Source organism: Phyllostomus discolor, chromosome 3 (genome assembly GCF_004126475.2).
Source record: "Phyllostomus discolor isolate MPI-MPIP mPhyDis1 chromosome 3, mPhyDis1.pri.v3, whole genome shotgun sequence".
Classification (NCBI taxonomy): domain Eukaryota; kingdom Metazoa; phylum Chordata; class Mammalia; order Chiroptera; family Phyllostomidae; genus Phyllostomus; species Phyllostomus discolor.
Genome location: NC_040905.2, coordinates 57,805,240 through 57,824,205, shown reverse-complemented (window position 1 = coordinate 57,824,205; position 18,966 = coordinate 57,805,240). Strand labels below are relative to the sequence as shown.

The window sequence follows — 18,966 nt, the reverse complement described above, 5'->3', positions numbered from 1 at the left end:
ATGCTTGACCTTTACCATGTAATGGCTCAGCGACATCCCACTGTGGACAGGCATACTGCCCTGCCTCTAGGCCTCGAGTTTGATTGTATGACTTGTTTTGGCTGATAGTACAAAGTAAAAGTGATGATGTGCTAGTTTTGAGCCCAGACCTCAGGGGGCTTGGCATGCTTTTGCTTGCTTTCTGGTATCTCTCCTGGACCCAGGAGAAGAGTAAGAGATGTATGGAGTAGATGCACCCCAAGCCCAGACTAAGTTAGCAGACCCACAGCCAACATTATTATTATACGATGCCAAGATTTTATGACTATTTGTTACATAGCATTTTGTGACAATATAAAATTTTGTTAATCTTTCAAAAAATAAAGAAGTTATAAACTCCTATCCTGAACTAATAGACATTAATGCTTTTCCTGTCCTGATTTATATCAGCAATGGCTTTCACCCACACAAGTAGGATACTTAAAAAGCATCTGCCTAGAAACTCATTCATTCCAGAACAACACAAACCTAAAGATCCGAATTCTCTGTTGATGAAAAGCTGAATTGTTACATTAGCCTCTTGTAGCAAAACAAATCTTGATGAAAGAGCAAAATTTAAAACTCCATGTGGTTCATCACTGGCTTCCACAGTCAGGACAGCTGCGTACCCTTGAGCGTCAAGCAGAGCGATTCCTGCTGGCGGAACTCCTAAAAACGTCAGGACCAAAGAACTCTGAAAGTGACTGGGCATTAACTTCTAAATACTTAAAGCATAATCGCACTCTCTGAAACATATTAAAGTAGATAGAAAGTGTTCTATTTTGTTCATTTTTTTTAACAGAAATCTTAAGGTTGAGTAATAGGATCTAGCTTTTAATTTCCTTTTTCTAGATAGCAAATTATGAATTTTTTTCCTATTGTTATTTACTATACTGGTCATCTGAATTAGAAAAATTGAATAGACACTGAGGAAAGTGTCCGTATAATTTGCTCAAAATGAGTGAATTTGAAATATCCATATAATAGGTTTAAATCCAAATTGGTCTGCTAGCATAAAATTAATTTAAAAAATTCTTCCTTTGGAAATGTTATTTTACTCCATAAGAAAATATTTAGCAAAATTTTTAGAGGTTGTTTCTGAGTTTATAAAGATAACATATTCCCATTCTGAGCTGATGTCTTTTGGATTTAACATTTTTAGGAACAGATGATATATAAATCACATTTTAATTGGTGTGTATCTAATGATTAAATATATAGATAGCAACTATTACTTTTTCCTGAAGAGAGTTAATATACCAGCAAAAACTTTTAAACTGAATTCTTAATTACCTTGTGTCCTGACATCATACAGAATGACTTGGTAAACTTCCTTCTCCTCAGGAATGTTATCATCCAACAAATGTACATGAATTGTTTTATCCAGTGACCCCTGTGCCAAACAAAAAGCAATTCATCCCTGCACTGTCCCTAAACACAAAATATCTCCTACTTTTATTGGCCTTAAAAATCATGCATCTGAACACAAGTTTATGTAAACAAACTGTTCTATGGTTTAAAAAAATAAATTAAAAAGCATTCACTAATGAGAAATCAGGCTTAAGGCACATAGGCAGTAATCGTAGAGGATCTCAAATGCTGAGCTGGTCCATGTAGATCTTATCCAATGAGCAGTGCAGTGCTATTGACCATTTCCAACAAAGCAGTTTAGTTGGGGAGATTCTGTGGCAGTGGTGAGTAGGGGAAAACTAGAACAGAGAAAATGTCAGTGCTTCAGGGAGACTGGGGATTAGAAGTCCAATGCAATACTCAAGGTCCAAGGCTATAGGCACTTGGCTTAATGTTGAGACAGTGGAAATAAAAAGTATTGAACACATTTTCAAACAAGAATTCACCAAGTGAATGTGGAGAAGACAGAAAGATGACAGAGTTACAGTAAAGTGGTGCCGAAATTTCTAAGAAGTGATTTTATGGTTATTTCTCAACAATCACCTTTTTCAAACTATCAGAATCTCTGAATGGCACCTCAAAAATATACTTCGAGTACTATCCTTGTGCAATCCTTTCTCATAAGGACATAAAAAGACATTTGTTTTTAGAGCTATGCTTGCTGTTGCCATGCATTTGAAGTTCCAAGACCGAGAGGAGTAAGAGAAAAGGGACAATACTATCATCATCTTCAGAACAATCCAGTTGACAATAATGGGAGGTCTGGACAGAAGCAAGAGAGCTCCGCTCAAAACCAATATTCACATTTTCTGTTTCTTTGAAGGAGATCTACAAAGCACATATGGAAAAACAAATCCATTCTTTAAGTCTCAGAAATTCGTTCTTCAAGTAATGTTTTTCCTTTAGGGTTGCAAGCAAGTAACCCTCCCAGCAGCCTCCATTAACCTTTGTATTATATAATCAGAGTTTTCCCAATTTTCTCAGAATGCACTGTTTTCTCTACATATGTTTGCTAAAGCTCTTCTCAGTGGTCTTACCTCAGGAAAGAAGAGCTGGCCAGTAAAGTTAGCAAAATTGAGTTCTAGATTTTGCCCAATAATTTTCCAGTTAACAGTAACATTTCCTCGACCAGGGGGTGTTCTTATTACATGGAATTGCAAAATTTCTCCTGCAAGTGAAATGTACAGATTGATAAATGCTTAATGGAAAATGAATTTAACATCTGAACTCAGCAAAACCCAAATCCCAAACATGCAACTATTACAGCACCTTTCCAGAGCCATTATAAAGCAGTTCTGTTTTGAATTTTCTAGAAGCTTTATACATGCTTATTGTTTATTAACACAGGGATCTCACTTCTAAATACTTCTATTTAGTAGAACTTCAAAAAGTTCAATATGTAAAAGTTACAAAAGCACATGCTATAATGAGAAACACAAACTTTCATACACTCCAAAACATGCACCAGAACATAGATGTTCTATAAATTAAAGAGAGTAACAAAATCCTCGTGGTCAAAACTAACAATAGCATAAGTAAACTTTCCTTCACTTTTCAAAAGGACACAATTCCTTACACTGATATGCAATGTGATTTTACACAATGCATGCATAAAAATGCTTGCAAATACCTGAAAATCACATTTCTTTAAATTGTAACTTACATATACCATCAATGATTATGTTTTATAAAAAGAAATACAAAGGAAAGGTGTCAAATCTGTACATCAATCCCTGTAACTTCACCAAAGTTACAGTTATCCTTCCTGGGTAATTGAGGTATGTTACACACTTTTTATTTCTGGCTTTCTCCTCATATAATACATTGTAAACTGAATAAAATCATTGTAGTCATTTATTTTAAACTACTGAAAGTGAAATGTAAGCTCCTATGGATTGCTGCTGATGGCCATGTGGCTGGCTGAAAGTACACTCAATTCGAAAGACTTGCATGATGATGAATACAAGTTAAGGTATACCAACAGACCACAGCACTAAAAAATACTTATTATTATGAAAAAATAAATGGAATAATTTTTAAAAGGGTTTAAAAGAACATAGCTTTATTCAAAATGTATAGCATAGAGATAGAGCTGAAATCCATTCATATTTATTAAAAATACCACTTTTACTTAGTTATCCAGATAAGCACGTGATAGTTTTTAATTGAGCAAAGTAGAAATGAACAATACAAACACCCCTCTGACATATATTTAAATTGCCACTTTTTTCATTTCTGAAGATAAAACAAATGTTACTAATATAAAGTCTTCTTTAAATTAAAATATCGTGGATTAACTAATTTGGAAATTATCTTAATTTCAATTATTAAAAAAAATTAAATTTTCATACTAAATTTAAGCACATTTATCTTTAAGACAATGAATTATCTTGGAAGAGTTGGAAATATAAAAAGGCAAAAGTATCAGAAAGACTTCTAAATAAGATTTCCTCAAACACTTGAATGTTCAATATATAATTTTTAAGTGTTTCAATATAAAAAAATTTAGTTAGCATTCCATTAGTAGACTATATCTTGTGTTTTTTTAAACATTTAGGAACTGCTAGTTAGGAGTCAGGTTATAAAAAGGTTAGGATATAACTGAAAAACTGTACAACTGGTCATAATTGTCAGCATACTATTTCAATTTTGTATAATTATATAGCTCATACAAACGAATACAGGTAGTACTAAAAAACCCTGGAGTCTCTCTATTGTGATTCATACAAAATTGCTCATAGTTCAACACACAGCACTAAAAGGGCTTAATTACTGCAAGGCTTAGACAGAGCTGTATAAAAGGAGTCATTAAGCTATTTTCATCTACATTGTTGTCTGGTGACACAAAAGGAAGATTTATAGAGTCATGATTTTCAAATTTTTTAAAACCATACAACCTAGTGATAACACCTAGTAGTACTTCAAAAAGAAAATGATGGAGCTTGATCAGTGCTAAAAATACAATGAAATACAAGTGGCAAGGAAACAAAATGTAGGTCAGTAGAGACCCATGTTGAAGGGGACCCTATAATGATAATAAATTTTAAAAATTATGGTTGCAAGATTATATATAGAAATTTGGAAATAAACATACCATTGTAAGGTAAAATTAAAAATAAAATGCTAGGGAGAGAAAAAGGTAAAATAATCCTATAAACTTGTAAAATATGTAAACATGTAAAATACATAAACATGTAAAGTACTCAAAGTTTAATACCACTTAATATCACCTTTGAAAATTTATCAAATTACTATACAAGAAACTGGCAACAAAATATTGCAAGAAATACCATTTGAAGCATGACAGACACACACATGAATAAAACACAAAGAAAGCATTCCTCCAACACATAATCTCGTGAGTCTACTGCAAACGATGTCAACAGCATGACAGTGTAAAATTTTTTTGAATAATCAAAATGAAGGTATTAGGTCCATTTTAAATGCCTTCTGGGCAATATTACTAGAATGTTACCTTCTACCTGTATGAAAAGTCAAAGAACAGTTTGTAGAAAAGAAACAACTTAAAAACAAGTGCTTAGTCTTCTAGAAGGGGAAGAACAGAAGGTAGGTCAGAGGGGAAGGTAAATTTTTTTGATAACATACATTTTTACTAAGTACTATACCGCCTTCCAGATTTTGCCCCGGATGAAGGACTAAGAGGGGCTCTCATCTACCAAAGAATCTGACTACATTCCTGGAAAAGCATCCTGATATAAAATCTACTGAGTCCACCAAAAGCTGATGATACTCTAAAGCAGATGTATTATAGAGTCTAGGCCTAGCCTAATAGTGATAAGGAATAGAAATGTAAGTACTTTTTAACAACCCTGAGTATTTTGTACACTTGTTACCAAAACAAACAAAGGTAATCTTGTACACTGAGTATTTTGTACACTTGTTACCAAAACAAACAAAAGGATTCTTTTTACAAAGGTAAACAAATAGCAGCTACATATACAAAAATAATAAAAACTAAAATACAGAAAACATACTGACATTTTAATAGCTATATGTACACACTGTATACATGTACCATCTAAAGCAATTGCCTTATATAATAGAAAATTATTTAAAACACTATAGGGATATGAATAACAATAAACACAAACTGTCAATACGAACTGTTAAAGAAAGTTGAAAGTTTTCAGTACAGTTGGCCCTCCATATCCATTGGTTCTACATCCACAAGTTCAACCAACCCCAGATCAAAAATGCAAGGGGAAAAAAAGTTACATGATTCTGCTGGCTTGGAATCATAAAGAAAAAAAAGTTGACACATGTACAATTTTCTTGTTCTTATTGACTAAACAACACTATGTAACAACTATTTATATTGTATTAGAAAGTATAAGTAATCTAAAGATAAATTTAAGGATACAGGTGGATGTGCATATACTATATGCAAATACTATGCCATTTTATATGAGACTTAAGCATCTGTGGATTTTGGAATCCTCAGGGGTCCCAGAACCAAACCCCATGGATACTAAGGGACAACTGTATAGGTGTTCTATATTTTTAAGAATCACATTTCTTGTTCAAATCTTTGACAGAAAGGATTCATGCTGTCTCTGAGAAAAGGAAAATCCTTAAATCCATTAACATGCCATGAGATGATGATGCTTCTAAGTTGGGTGACTGAGTGAACTATCTCACACAGACTTTTAAAGAGTATTTTAATACACAGTGTGCAACCACAGTAAAAAAAATCTATTATCCCTATTTCTAATTCTTCCCATTATATTTCAAGGAAAGTAATATTTACCACCAGACATTTGTTCAATTGCTTTAGGACAAAAATGTTGGAAAAGGATTCTACAGAATTCAATACATTGTTAAACACTAAACCAATTCCTCCCCATGCACTAAAAATGCATTCTAGAGTCAGAGTTCAGTATAGTCTATGTTCTAAATCTAATCATATAAAGGAAACTCCAAAGATAGGCCAAAAGCAATGTTAGCATTGTTAAACTCCCACATGGCATATTTTAAATCCCATTTCTTATCAGTTATTTTTGATAAAGCTTTCATTAATTCAATCTGGCAAACTTGTGCTTGTTACACTTTTGTCTATGCAATTTCACAACAATATAAAGAATAACACTCAAAATACTAAGTTTTTAAATACATAGCATGTTTTTGAAGAAGAAAATTAGCCCTGGCTGGCATAGCTCAGTGGATTGAGCAGGGGCTGCGAACCAAAGTGTCACAGGTTCGATTCCCAGTCAGGGTACATGCCTGGGTTGCAGGCCATGACCCCCAGCAACTGCACATTGATGTTTCTCTCTCTCTTTCTCCCTCCCTTCCCACTCTAAAAATAAATAAAATAAAAATCTTTAAAAAAAAAAGAAAAAGAAAATTAACTTAGACTCTAGAAAAAGGTGTAGGAATAAAGGAAAAGAAAAATAAGTAAAAAAAAATAGAAACTCCTCCCAATTTCTATTTAAAAAATATAAGAAATCTAAAGAGCATTCATGTAAGCAATAAAACATTCTTGCTGCATGTTATTGTGAGACATACTGATTGCTTCCGGCAGCTAATGAGAACACACTCTCATCTTGGTCTCTTTGCACCTCTTTGGCAGAACCTTCTCTCCCTCCTCTCAGATCTTTTTCCTTTCCTAGCACCTTAGCCTGGTATTTCACGCCTTTATCCTTGACAATGTGCTTTTTCTTTCTCTACCCACAGAGATTTTATTAATTTTTATGATTTCAACTATTATCTCTAAATATCCTATTTCCATTTGTAACCTAGATAGAGGCGGGTTCTCTCACTAGTTTCCTTCTTTCACATGGACACTTTTACTCAAATTCATTTTTCTTCCAACTCAAAGCACTTGAAATATTTACCCAAAGTTTCTAAAATTCTCAATTTCTGCAGCAGACTTCAGTTCCAGTAAAACAAAGTCTCTTCTCATAAACTTCCCTAGAGCATGGCTCTAGATTTAGATAGCACTGGGCTTAGCTCCACCATGAATAATGGTGCCACTTAGCTTTCTGAAATTCACTTTCTTTATGTGAAATCTGGTGTACACCTTAGACCTATTTCACAGGACAGTTGTTAAAATTAAGTGAAATAATGGGTGTGAAATGTCTGACACACAGAAAACACTCAATAAATGTTATTGCTACAGTTGTTACTATTAAGATTAACTTCTCCTGCATTGACTTTCCACTTGTATTATGTTACAAACAATTTTTTGATGATCTGTCTTTAGATTGAAGTTATGGCTATTTGTTAGTCACTTTCACTCACTATTTCTCCAACAACATGAGATTCTAGACTACTAATAAAAGGAAAGAGTGTTGGGAAATGGGCAGGATATTTGCATTGATAAGCAAAACTTGCAAGTTGGGTGCACAGTGAGATGGAAAGGTAACACACACTAAAATGCATTTAGTTTCCAACACAGCAACTAATTAGCTGTATGACCTTGTCACTTTAATCTCTGTGCCTCAGTTTCCTCATCTGTAAAATAGAAGTCCAAATGTGTAACCAATATCCTTTCCATTTCTTATCTTTTTCAGGTACAGGTTTTTTTATTTCTAAATATGAACTCTAGTGACACACAGGCTGTAAATACCATTTTATCACAAACAGGCTTATTCAAAGACAAGAAACACTGCAAGATTTTTTAACAATACAATAGCCCACACAGGGCAGGGCAATAGTAGGTTTACAGTTGTTCATATGAAAAATAAAGCAAGAATAAACTCTGTGTTTCAGGTATTCTCACCTGTAAACTTACCTTCTCCCTACCCTGTATATGCAACACCTTAAATATAATGTAAAATACTAAGCAAGAATTTTAAAAAATTGTTTAAGGACAAAATGGACTTTTTAATAATTTTTTCTAGTTTGGCACTGCACTCACAGCACACGAACCACTACATGCTTTGAGCAGAGAGCCAGTGTCTCACTGTTTGATACGAGCAGCTGCCATTGAGTGCATATGCACTTGCCAAGAACTATGCTGAGCACTTTACATTTATTAGCTCACTTAAGCCTCACAAAGAAACCTATGATGTAAGCGATGTTTGCTGTCATTTAACAGATGAGAAAGCTAAGCATCCAGGTTTCCAGACATCCTAACTTCCTTAAAATCACACCAGTGTAGGGTGGCAAGCTAGAACACAATACAATCCACAAGGCTCATAAACAGTTAAACAGTTCACTGTATAGCCCTCTCCCAAGTAAGTTCCATGCATATTAGCATACAATGCCCTATAAAATATTGAAAGGATGAAAAAATCAGAAACTTTAAAAGACTGAATGAAAAATGGCATCCATGGAAAAGAGAATGAATGTGCTCAACAAAAAAAGGAACCCACCTTCATGGCCTATGACAGATCTGGAAGCTGTCTGAAAGCTAACAATTCCCGCCACATTGTCATTGGCCAAAATGTTCACTCTAACGGTGTCAGAGCTGGGCAAGATCCTACTTCCACCTTCAGTGTACACCAAACTAATGATGATGCTTTCATCATCCTCTGGCTCGGAATCATCCAAAATGGTTAAAATGATTGTCTTTTTGGTTTCACCTATAAAAAAATAATGGAATAGCAAAATAAAAAAAAATAACCAACATCATGAAGAATTCACAAAGGTTCAAAATTATTTTAATTTTAAAAAGTAGAACTATGTAAGTGAATTATAATAATAGTTCAGTATCATGAGCAATATTAGTGCCACTATAAAGACATATTTTGTGTTAACTTACATCCTTTGATATAGAAAAAACACTAAAATTTTGTTAGTATGTACAGATTGTGGAGAAGGACATTTTGAGTCATGGGAATTTAAAGGGTAGGATTATTTCAAAGAATCATGGTTTCATTCCTGGTCTTTAGCCTAGGACAATGGCCCAGCTAGGGAAAGAGCTTCTAGAGCATCTTCTGTTTAGAAACAGCTCCCTCTCAGAGAATGGAATCTTACGCTCTCATTCTGGTGTTACTGTGAATAATATTCATCAGGTACTCAAGACAATACCTCACTGAAAGGAAACTTAGGGAATGGTGGTCAAAATGGGAAAGAGATGGCAACTTCTGAGCAAACCAGCCTGATAAAGATGAGTCTTTGGGTAACTAGATGAGGTGAGAGCATCAAATACCAGCTTCCAGGATGTAGGGCAATGAAAGAAGGAGGCAGAAGACAAACTCAAAGGATGAGTGGCAGTGACAAGGGTCAATCAATCTACTTTGCAATCTGGTCTAGGACCCCAGTAGTACACAGGGCACCCATCATTGAATATCCCTAAACCCAACAATGCTTTGCTCTGTGGCCCATGGTGCCTCCCATTTAATTCTTTGCCATGTTCTGCAAAGAGGATGAAAGGGTGAGAAGAGAAAAGGCAGGAAAAAGGAGAAAGGTGATATGCATACATGTTCTCTCTCTTGACTCTGGTGTATCTCCTCAATTCACAGTATCAAAACTGCCTCAAAAGACAGATTATTTAAGAATCTACGTTAACTATATAGTCCATTTTATGTGATGCTAAAGTTACAATTCAAAGTAATACTAATTTGTATAATGTTATTACTTTTTAAAATACTTTATTTGTTTTTAGAGAGAGGGGAAGGGAGGAAGAAAGAGAGGGAAATATCACTGTGTGTTTGTCTCTTGTGCTCCCCCTACTGGGCACCTGACCCGCAACCTAGACATGTGTCCCGACTGGTTCACAGGCCAGCACTCAATTCACTGAGTCACACCAGCTAGGGCTACTTTATATGATAACTTGGTAATTACTAAAGCCACTGGCTAATCTAACTAAATTTTCATCTTCACTCCCTGCTTATTACATTTTCATTACCTCCTTTGAAAAAAGGAGAAAAGTTACCCATTACCAACCTGTGCCCGCAACTCCACTGGATATTCATACTTCATTATTCCCAAAATCATTTATTTACTAGAAAATAACCACTGTAGAAATGTTTTACACTATTTAAAATTTACTCTAAAATATACACTGATTAGGTGTTTCAAAAAGTATATGATAAATGCATCATGATCCCCAATTACTGTTTCCAAAATTTTTATGCAAAACATTAAATAATAAAAGGTGCAATGAACTGTTCTAAGAGATGTAATTGTTAATGTTTATTTCCTTGATTCTTCTGTATATGGTGAGATTTTAATGAGTACACATCACTTTTTAAATCAGAAAAATACTATATTAAAAAACTGTATGTAATCTATAATTGCCCCAATCAGGATTTAAACAGTGATTACAGTAAAAACACTTTTTCCCCATGCCAAAAAAAAAAATCTATTTTAAACATATGAATTTTCCAAATTTTTAAACATTACATGATTCAACCAGCCTTGGAAAAGAGTCAGTGAATCTGGCCCTAATTTTAATGGGCCAAGTTACCCATAATTGTGTTGTTCGTGAAAACTTACAACTTCCCATCCAAGTCTAAGAACAACAGCAAATTGTAATTAGGCTACTCAGCCTAATTACAAATAAAGTCACCAAACTTCATACTATTTATACTTACAGTTACTTTTTTTAAAGATTTATCCTAATTTGTCTAAGGCATATTAAAAAGCTACCCAGTTAATATTCATTTTTAGCTATGTATGGGTATTCTTCTTAGCCATGTGTTTGGTAGATACATGGCTCATTCTCGTAATTTCCCTTACAAAACCAGAGCTTTCCTTATACTTGTCATTCTGTTTACTTAAAGGCCTTCCCATCACATATAAAGGAATAAAATTCCTGCATCCCCTGAAACCCTTCTTTGTTGAATCAACTAAAAGGATACATATGAAGGGCCATGTCAACCTACATGTCATATCACCCACTACCTGCTGTTTTTCAAAGCCATACTGCACTTCCACATATCAGCAAGAATGCATGCAGTAAGTAAGAACTCCTATAAACATTATCATAAAAATTGAACATGGTGACTTTACCAGGATGAACTAAAATGGTTTTAGAAGTGTCACTCACCTTCAGCAAAAGTGAGAATGTCTCCAGTGCCTATAAAATCTAAGCCTTCAGTAGCAGTTCCACCAACAACACGCCATTCGACTATCACCTGACCCAAGCTGCCCCCTGTCCTGTGGATCATCAGCTCCACTGTGCTTTGGGGCTGCTCCTGAACTTCGACATATAAGCCATCTTCTGAGGTGTTGGGACTAATGCTGTACATCACAAACACTCCAAAGGCATCACCATTTAATGCTATGACAACTGTAGAAGTATTTGGCTGTCCTATGGTTGGCTGGTTTTCAAAACTGGCTGTGATGTTCATGAGGTGCACTTCAAGGAGAGAAATTAGGAAACTTTCATCCATCTCTGGAAAATCATCCACAAGAATGGAAACTGTAAGATTTGCAAATTCATCACCTTCCAGCATTATGGCCCATTGCCTTGTCACAGGCTCATAGTCACTACCAGCCACAGCCTGACCACTAAAAAGAGATGCTACTCTGGTCATGTTTTTCCTGTAGGTCCAGAAGTCTGAGTGGTTAACAGCTGGACTGGTCCATGATGTCATCCAGAAACACTGGGGGCCCTCAGAAGCACTGAAAAATGAAAATGCTGAGCATGCGTGTTCTTTGAGGCACAGAGTGGCACAAGTATACTGTGGTTCCCCCACTGCAGAGACATTCACCCAAGTTCTCCAAAGTGGGTCAGGCACCCCCTGAATTGGCGATTCATAGTAGAACAGTAAATCTTGACCTTCCTCAACTGCAAGAGCCACTACATCAATATCGGAAGTGCTGTAGAACAACAAGAGCTGACCAAAGAGCCCTCCGCTAAAATGTGTAGGGACAATTAAAAGACAGGTTAAGCACTCAAAACAATCTGTGGATTATACACAGAGGAGACAAATACCAGTTGCAGTTTTCACTTTTTAAGTATAAAACATACTTGTATAAACACAACCATGTTTCTTATTACCTTTGTCTTTCAATGTTTTCTTTTCTCATGTAAGGAAACCTTGCTAGGTTTTGATCGTACAATACTTTTCTTTCTACCAAGCTATGAAAATACCTTGCAAGGTATGCAAATCATAACCATTTTAAAATTATCAAACAGAAACAGAAAATTAATTTTCATGACTAGATTTCACTGAAACAATGTCACAATGATAATAGCATGAGTACATTTTGAGGAAATATAATTATTTGCCATAAGGTTCTCAATGCCCATATTTTCTATTTCTAAAGGAATTCAGTGAACTGTAGGCTGCCTCACAAAAGAAATGCAGAAAAAATAGGACCTGAACATTAACCACCTCAGCAAATGAATGTTCTTTAATTTACAAACTAATTGTATTTAATTTCTAACTCCAACAAGTCACAAAAGCAACAAATTTCTGGAGTTGGAACATCCAATGATGTATAATCCATTTCACTAATAATAAGTATGATAAATATAATGAGCTCTTTATATCAATAGGCATAAATCATTTGACAGATTACAATAATTTACATTATATAAAAACGTTCAAACCTAAATCATTTAATTGTGCAAGAGATCCTTTCCCACCAACCCACAATTCCCATCACCCCCACTGAAAGTAGCCAACTCATATACCTTCTTCTGACAGTTATGTTAACACAGGAACTTCTCTCCAGAGGCTCTTGGACACGATAAACCGACTGAGCAAAGGCTACTGTACCATAAGGATTATCATTGGCAGGAATAATAATATTTGCCACTCGATCTAACCCAATAGTACCTCCACCAGAGGCATCAGTTAGTTGCACTTGGATAACCTAAAAATACAGTGAAAACTTCCTTAGCAGAATCCCAGTTCTGAAAAGCAACTGAAAATGATGCAAGGGAAAAAATTAAACATATCCATACAAGTATAAGAACAAAATGGAATGTAATATAAATAGACTCATAAAAATTCCCCTATTATATTTACAAACCCAACTTGTAACAGAATAATACATCATGAACTTTTAATATTAGAGCATATTATATATTTAAAAATAGGCCATTTAAGTTCCTTAATATTCAGTTATATGATCTCATAAATCAATTTTGAGATCCTGTTTATGTTTAGCACTTCAATGATAAATGTTTATATCCTATACCTTTTCTTATTTGGGGAATATTGCATGTTGTTTTATGAAGTTAATCTATTATGCTTTATTTTCCACATTCTTTTAAGTGGAAATTCTCTGACAAAATTTAAAACAAAAAACATCATGTCATAATACCACTTAAATTTAGAGAAAAAAAGAGAAATGTTTTATAGGTATTAACTAATATTTAATATTTTAGGAGTGAATAATGACATAATTAGCATTCAAATGAAATTTTATGAACTTCCCTATGAAAATTTGATATTATTAAAGAATAAATACAATTAAATATAATTTTATGAGTTCTAGGCTTTAATAATAAAGTTTACACATTAAAATGATCTTCAGCCAATACATGTTATTGATAAATCAACTTTCCCACTGAGATTCAACTTTATTTGTTACCTTGCTTCTTTATCATGAAAAATAAATATCAGACAGCTATATCTAGCATGGTATTTGTCACATAGTAAATTCTCAAAACTGTTAAAGAATGAATGAATGATTGAGTGAAAAAAAATCTAATTTAAGATTGGCCCATCTTCAAGAGCAAAGGGAATATGGATATAAACAAATTAAGAGCTTATATGAAACAATGTAGCAAAACATATGATAGATGTATAGATATTGAATCACTTAACCAAAATGTGGAAAAATACAACTGTATGAAAAAATTCTTACACTAGTAAACTGGTATGTACACAAGACCTGTTTTTAGAATATTCTTGTGTTATCTGTAAGGAAGGATTACTTTCACAATACCACATTTTGAACATCCTTGCATAATTTATTTGACATCCTCTATAAATGTCACAATATCTGTTAAGACAAGCCATGATTTACAGTGTCATTCTATACTAGCCATTCCTCTCACCTCTTCAATCTCCGGAACGTCGTCAGCCAGGACCTCTAACAACAAGGTTTGAATGGTTTCCCCAGGGGCAAAGGTCACATTACCTGAGACAACTCGCAGGTCGCCAGTAGCAAGCTGTCCATTAATGGTGGCAACCCACTGAACAGTAACATTGCCGAGTGTCCCAGAATTTCGAATTATTGGCAGGTTTACCTTCACTGAGTTAAACTCAGGTTCCTCTACAATAAGTTTAGTAATCTGAAAACCTGAAGGACAGAGCAAATTTCAAATACAAAATGAAACTGAGTCAACTTAGAGCTACCCAACTGCCATTCTATAGTCACTTCCATTTTTTCCCCTTAAGCAATCCAAATAACTCTGTGAAATCGGTCTAACATGCTATGATACAAAGTGGTCAAGCCCACTTTTCCAAATCTTACCAAAATTTCCAAGTTCTTTTTCATTCTGATGGGAGCAGAAATCACAAGCCCAGAGGGCCACAGGGGTCAGGCGTACCCCAGTCAAGAGTGAAGTGGGTCTAGTGAGTTCTGTGGCTAACCACACAACGCAAGCCTGGTCCAAAGGGACAGTTACTATTCAGCTCCCATAACTGATGCAATCGGTGCAGGAGAGGGGACTAGATGTTGCCAGAGTTTCCTACTTAACAAGAAAGCCCAGAGATCCATACTTTTGTGTAAACTTCTGTAAATTAATTTTTAAAGACTTTTCTACAATTCATAAAACACACTTAGGAGCTAGAAGTGACTTAAAAGCCTAGAAGATTGTGACTTCCATATTTATGCTGGGAGGTTAATTTTTTAAATAACCACTAACTACTGCCAGTGAGTATACATAGATACTGCATATCATAGGTTAAAAAGAAAACCTGATCAAATCAATTCTGCATCTCTAAAAATAAAGAAATGCATGATCCATACAGACAAGTAAAAGAGAGATACAAACTAATCTGGTTACCAAATAATCCATAGGGGTCATCAGAGGCCTCAATAATAATGATTGCCTCTGTTAATGCCCCTAGTTTGGCTCCTCCTGTTGTTTCGTTCAGAAGTTGTACAAGAAAAGATTCTTCCAGCTCAGGGTAAATGTCGTCAATGATATATATTGGCACAGCTTTACTGGTTTCCCCTTCTAGCAAAACCACATCCGATGAAGCTATACTATAATCTTCACCTACAGAGACAAAAAGCAAAATGCTAAGACTTATTCCAAAATATAATAAATATGGCATATTGCTAGGGAAACACCATGATGTATCAAATTTTATGGATATACTTGGAAAGACTTTTTTGATAATACTTAGTACATTTATTCTAAACAAGAAGACTTTATCACTCTTCCTAAAAATAAATGGATTTGATATCACAAAACAATGAAAAAGACTTCTTAAGGGTGTTTGAGTTCATTCACTCATGTTTAGAAAGATACATATGTATATATGTATATAATTTGTTCTATTTGCTATATACATATATAGATGATATATAGATACAGATATATGTATCCACACAGAGTCATTCATTGTCACAAGATAGCTCCTTAGCTACAAAAATGTATACAACACTTTAAAACAAAGAGCAAAACTAGAATTTTCATCTCATTGGGGAGATACATTACACTGTTACATAGACAGGCATATCAGCATCATCAATGTGATAGCTGGAAACTATGGACCTTTCTACAAAGTTAGATTAGCAGCTGCTATTACCTACTGCTCAAGGTGACTTTGCTTCTGGTTCAAGAATAGCTGGGGAAAGAAGAGAGGCTTCCTATGGAGCCGAGGGCAAAGTTCCTAGAATGCTGATAAATTCTCAACATCCATGAATGTGTAAGATCCCATAAAAATAGTCAGGCATGCCTCTGGGCTACTACCCCAACTGTGTGCGGGTGGGGGGCAGTCAAGGGTTGTGTGCACCGACACATACACACACACACACCACTTAGGGACTAAACGAGCCTGGTTTATTAGCTTTTCAAGTAAGTCTCAAGTACAGATCATTTACCTCAAAAGATCCAGCCTGTTATCCCACCCACCCACACTCACGTTCCTGTCAGTACATACCAGAAAGATTCTAATTGAATTCCTCTTACGCAAATCTCCCTCTAGGTGCTGTAACTGCACCACCAAAGAAGGCAGTCAGTCTCCTGATGTTTGCGTGTGGCAATGAAAATGTTTTGCTTATACATAAAATAGTTAATGCTAACCATTGTTTCTTCCATGTTATTCATAAATAAACAAACAAGCAAGATAAATGGGTCAAAACAAAACACTGCTGCCAAACACTGCAATCACATGGCTGCACATTACATCCTGAATGCCTCGGTATCATTTACAGGAGGCCCTTTCAAAAAACTCAAAGGTACACACAGAGAAAGACTAACCATGCTTTCCTTACTTTGCAATGGTTTGTACATTCATCATAGTTTTTAAATTCATATACAATTCACCAACAGTTTGCACAAATTCTACAAAATCATTGACATAAATACATGATAAAAGCTCTTGACTTGTGCTTTCAAAAGATACAAGAGTATTATTGTTTTCTGGCTAATTTTTCTGACTACATCTTTGAGTAGCTTTGTTAATCAAGGCTAAAATTCCCCTCTAAAACACTTCACTGTCCCTTAGAGGTGTTTTCTCACCAGGTATTGCAGTTATTGGCACAGTTTTAAATTTCACAGAAACATCTGCGAATGCTCCCCCTGTCCTAGTAACATTGATAATGGGTCCAACGTGATTTTCTGCCACTCGAACAATTGGAGCTGAGAGCTGAAGAATTCCAAAGGCATCATCGTTGGCAGTGATAATTAGATGAGCAATAGTTTCTCCCTTAGGCCCAAGGCGAGGAGAATTTGGAACTAAAAGAGAAGAAATTCCAATGTATCAGAATTCTAAGTACTGGACAAAAGTCATTGAGCCTCCCCAAGATTCCATCAGCCAAATGCATTCATCATTTAGTATTTTCTCTCTAACACTTATAGCAAAAAGTTATTGGTTACTATGTACCAGCACTAATCTAGCTAGACATTGGAGTACAAAAATCAACTAAACAGAAAGTCCCTATTCGTATAGTTTTATATTCTGTTGAGACTTTTATTACAGAATCCTTAGCAAAGAAATAGTTAACTTACAAATATATTTTAGTAAGTACTGGAAATTTGTCAAAAGGCAAGAAATGATTAAAGTATAATAAATCATCATTTTGCATAATATTACAAGGGATAATGATGAAACCTGCAGAATTATGATCTTCTAATTAGCTACCAGCATGCCATAAAATCTTTAAAAACAGCATTTCAGTTACAAAATTGAGTTGGAAAGTAATTTAGCCCCTTGCCCTCCAAGGCCAGCTGCAGCAAACCATCATACTCTAATTAAATTATTGCCTCTGCTTTAGCTGACCTCCCTCACAAACCTGTTCCTCCCCGCCCCTTCAGTTAGCAGTCACTCAGCTACCTCAGCTGGAAAGAGCCTCAATGCTCCCAAATCCTGCTATAAAAGAGTATGTAATACTCTTAAGGTTACCTTCTTACTTCCCACTGATTTGCAAGAGAACAAAGCTTATTTTGGAGGCATTTAGGACTTTCCAAAAACTCTCCCACATTTATTTTCTAGATTAAATTCCAACCAAAGCCAAAACATTAAAAAAATGAGCTTTTAACACAAATAAGCCATCAAAAACTTTTATTAGAAGTAAAGAATTTTGAGTTCATGTTTATTTTTTTCCTTTTTTGGTATTCTTTCTAGAGGTCATATTTACAATATATCTAACAATGGTAATATTTGGAAATATGTGATCATGAATGAAAGTTACCCTTTTCAGACAATGTAACCTAAAAGCCATTAATAACACCATTTAATTTCAACAACCTAGGCCCAGATCATGCTAAATTATATCATAAAGTCACAATTATGAATCACTATAATATAATTAAATTCAACTAAATTAGAAAAGAATGGCAGTGACAGAGAAATGTAGCAGCAGATGACACTTTTTTGAGTGTGCACTGTTTGCCTGGCATCGTTCTAAGAACTTTTCTTATGTCAAGTCATTTAATCCCAATGCCATCTCTATGTGGTCAGTAATATGGTCCACAAGTTACAGCTAAGGAATCAGGACCACAAAGATGTTGAGGAAGTCACCTACATTATCATCCTAGTACCTGGTGGACACAGTCAAAAGCCATCCTGTAGGGTTTGTCTATCACTTACACAGAGCTCCTCATCAAACCTCTTCTGAAAGTTGATTACACTCAGAATAGAGTAACAGATCCTACCAGCTTCCACTGAGTTTGCCTATTAAAATTTGAATTAATATCACACAGATTTGCACTTAATTCTTCTTTATTTTACATTATTGTTTATGCCTATCCTGAAATTGAGCATAAAATACACATCATCTGTTTCTCCCATTCCATAGCACATGGATATTGTACATTTACCACATTAATAATAATTGTTCACATGTGCTGAATGCATGTGCCAGACACTATATTAATTTTCACATATATTATCATAGTTAAGTCCTATAATATTTCTATATAATACATAAGGAAACTAGGACTAAAAACAATTATGTCCAAATTCAATGCTATACATTGGAACATGAGTTATC

General features: G+C 34.8%; 1 protein-coding gene across 1 annotated transcript in view; it reads right to left on the bottom strand.

Moving 5' to 3' along the window:
* ADGRV1 (adhesion G protein-coupled receptor V1) overlaps window positions 1-18,966 on the bottom strand; it is a 507,196-nt gene that overhangs the window by 370,090 nt on the left and 118,140 nt on the right. Inside the window, 9 exon segments of the mRNA XM_036020532.1 lie at window positions 508-687; window positions 1,312-1,411; window positions 2,466-2,596; window positions 8,763-8,972; window positions 11,384-12,195; window positions 12,980-13,161; window positions 14,354-14,598; window positions 15,308-15,523; window positions 16,994-17,209. Of these exon segments, the coding sequence (XP_035876425.1) occupies window positions 508-687; window positions 1,312-1,411; window positions 2,466-2,596; window positions 8,763-8,972; window positions 11,384-12,195; window positions 12,980-13,161; window positions 14,354-14,598; window positions 15,308-15,523; window positions 16,994-17,209 (2,292 nt within the window).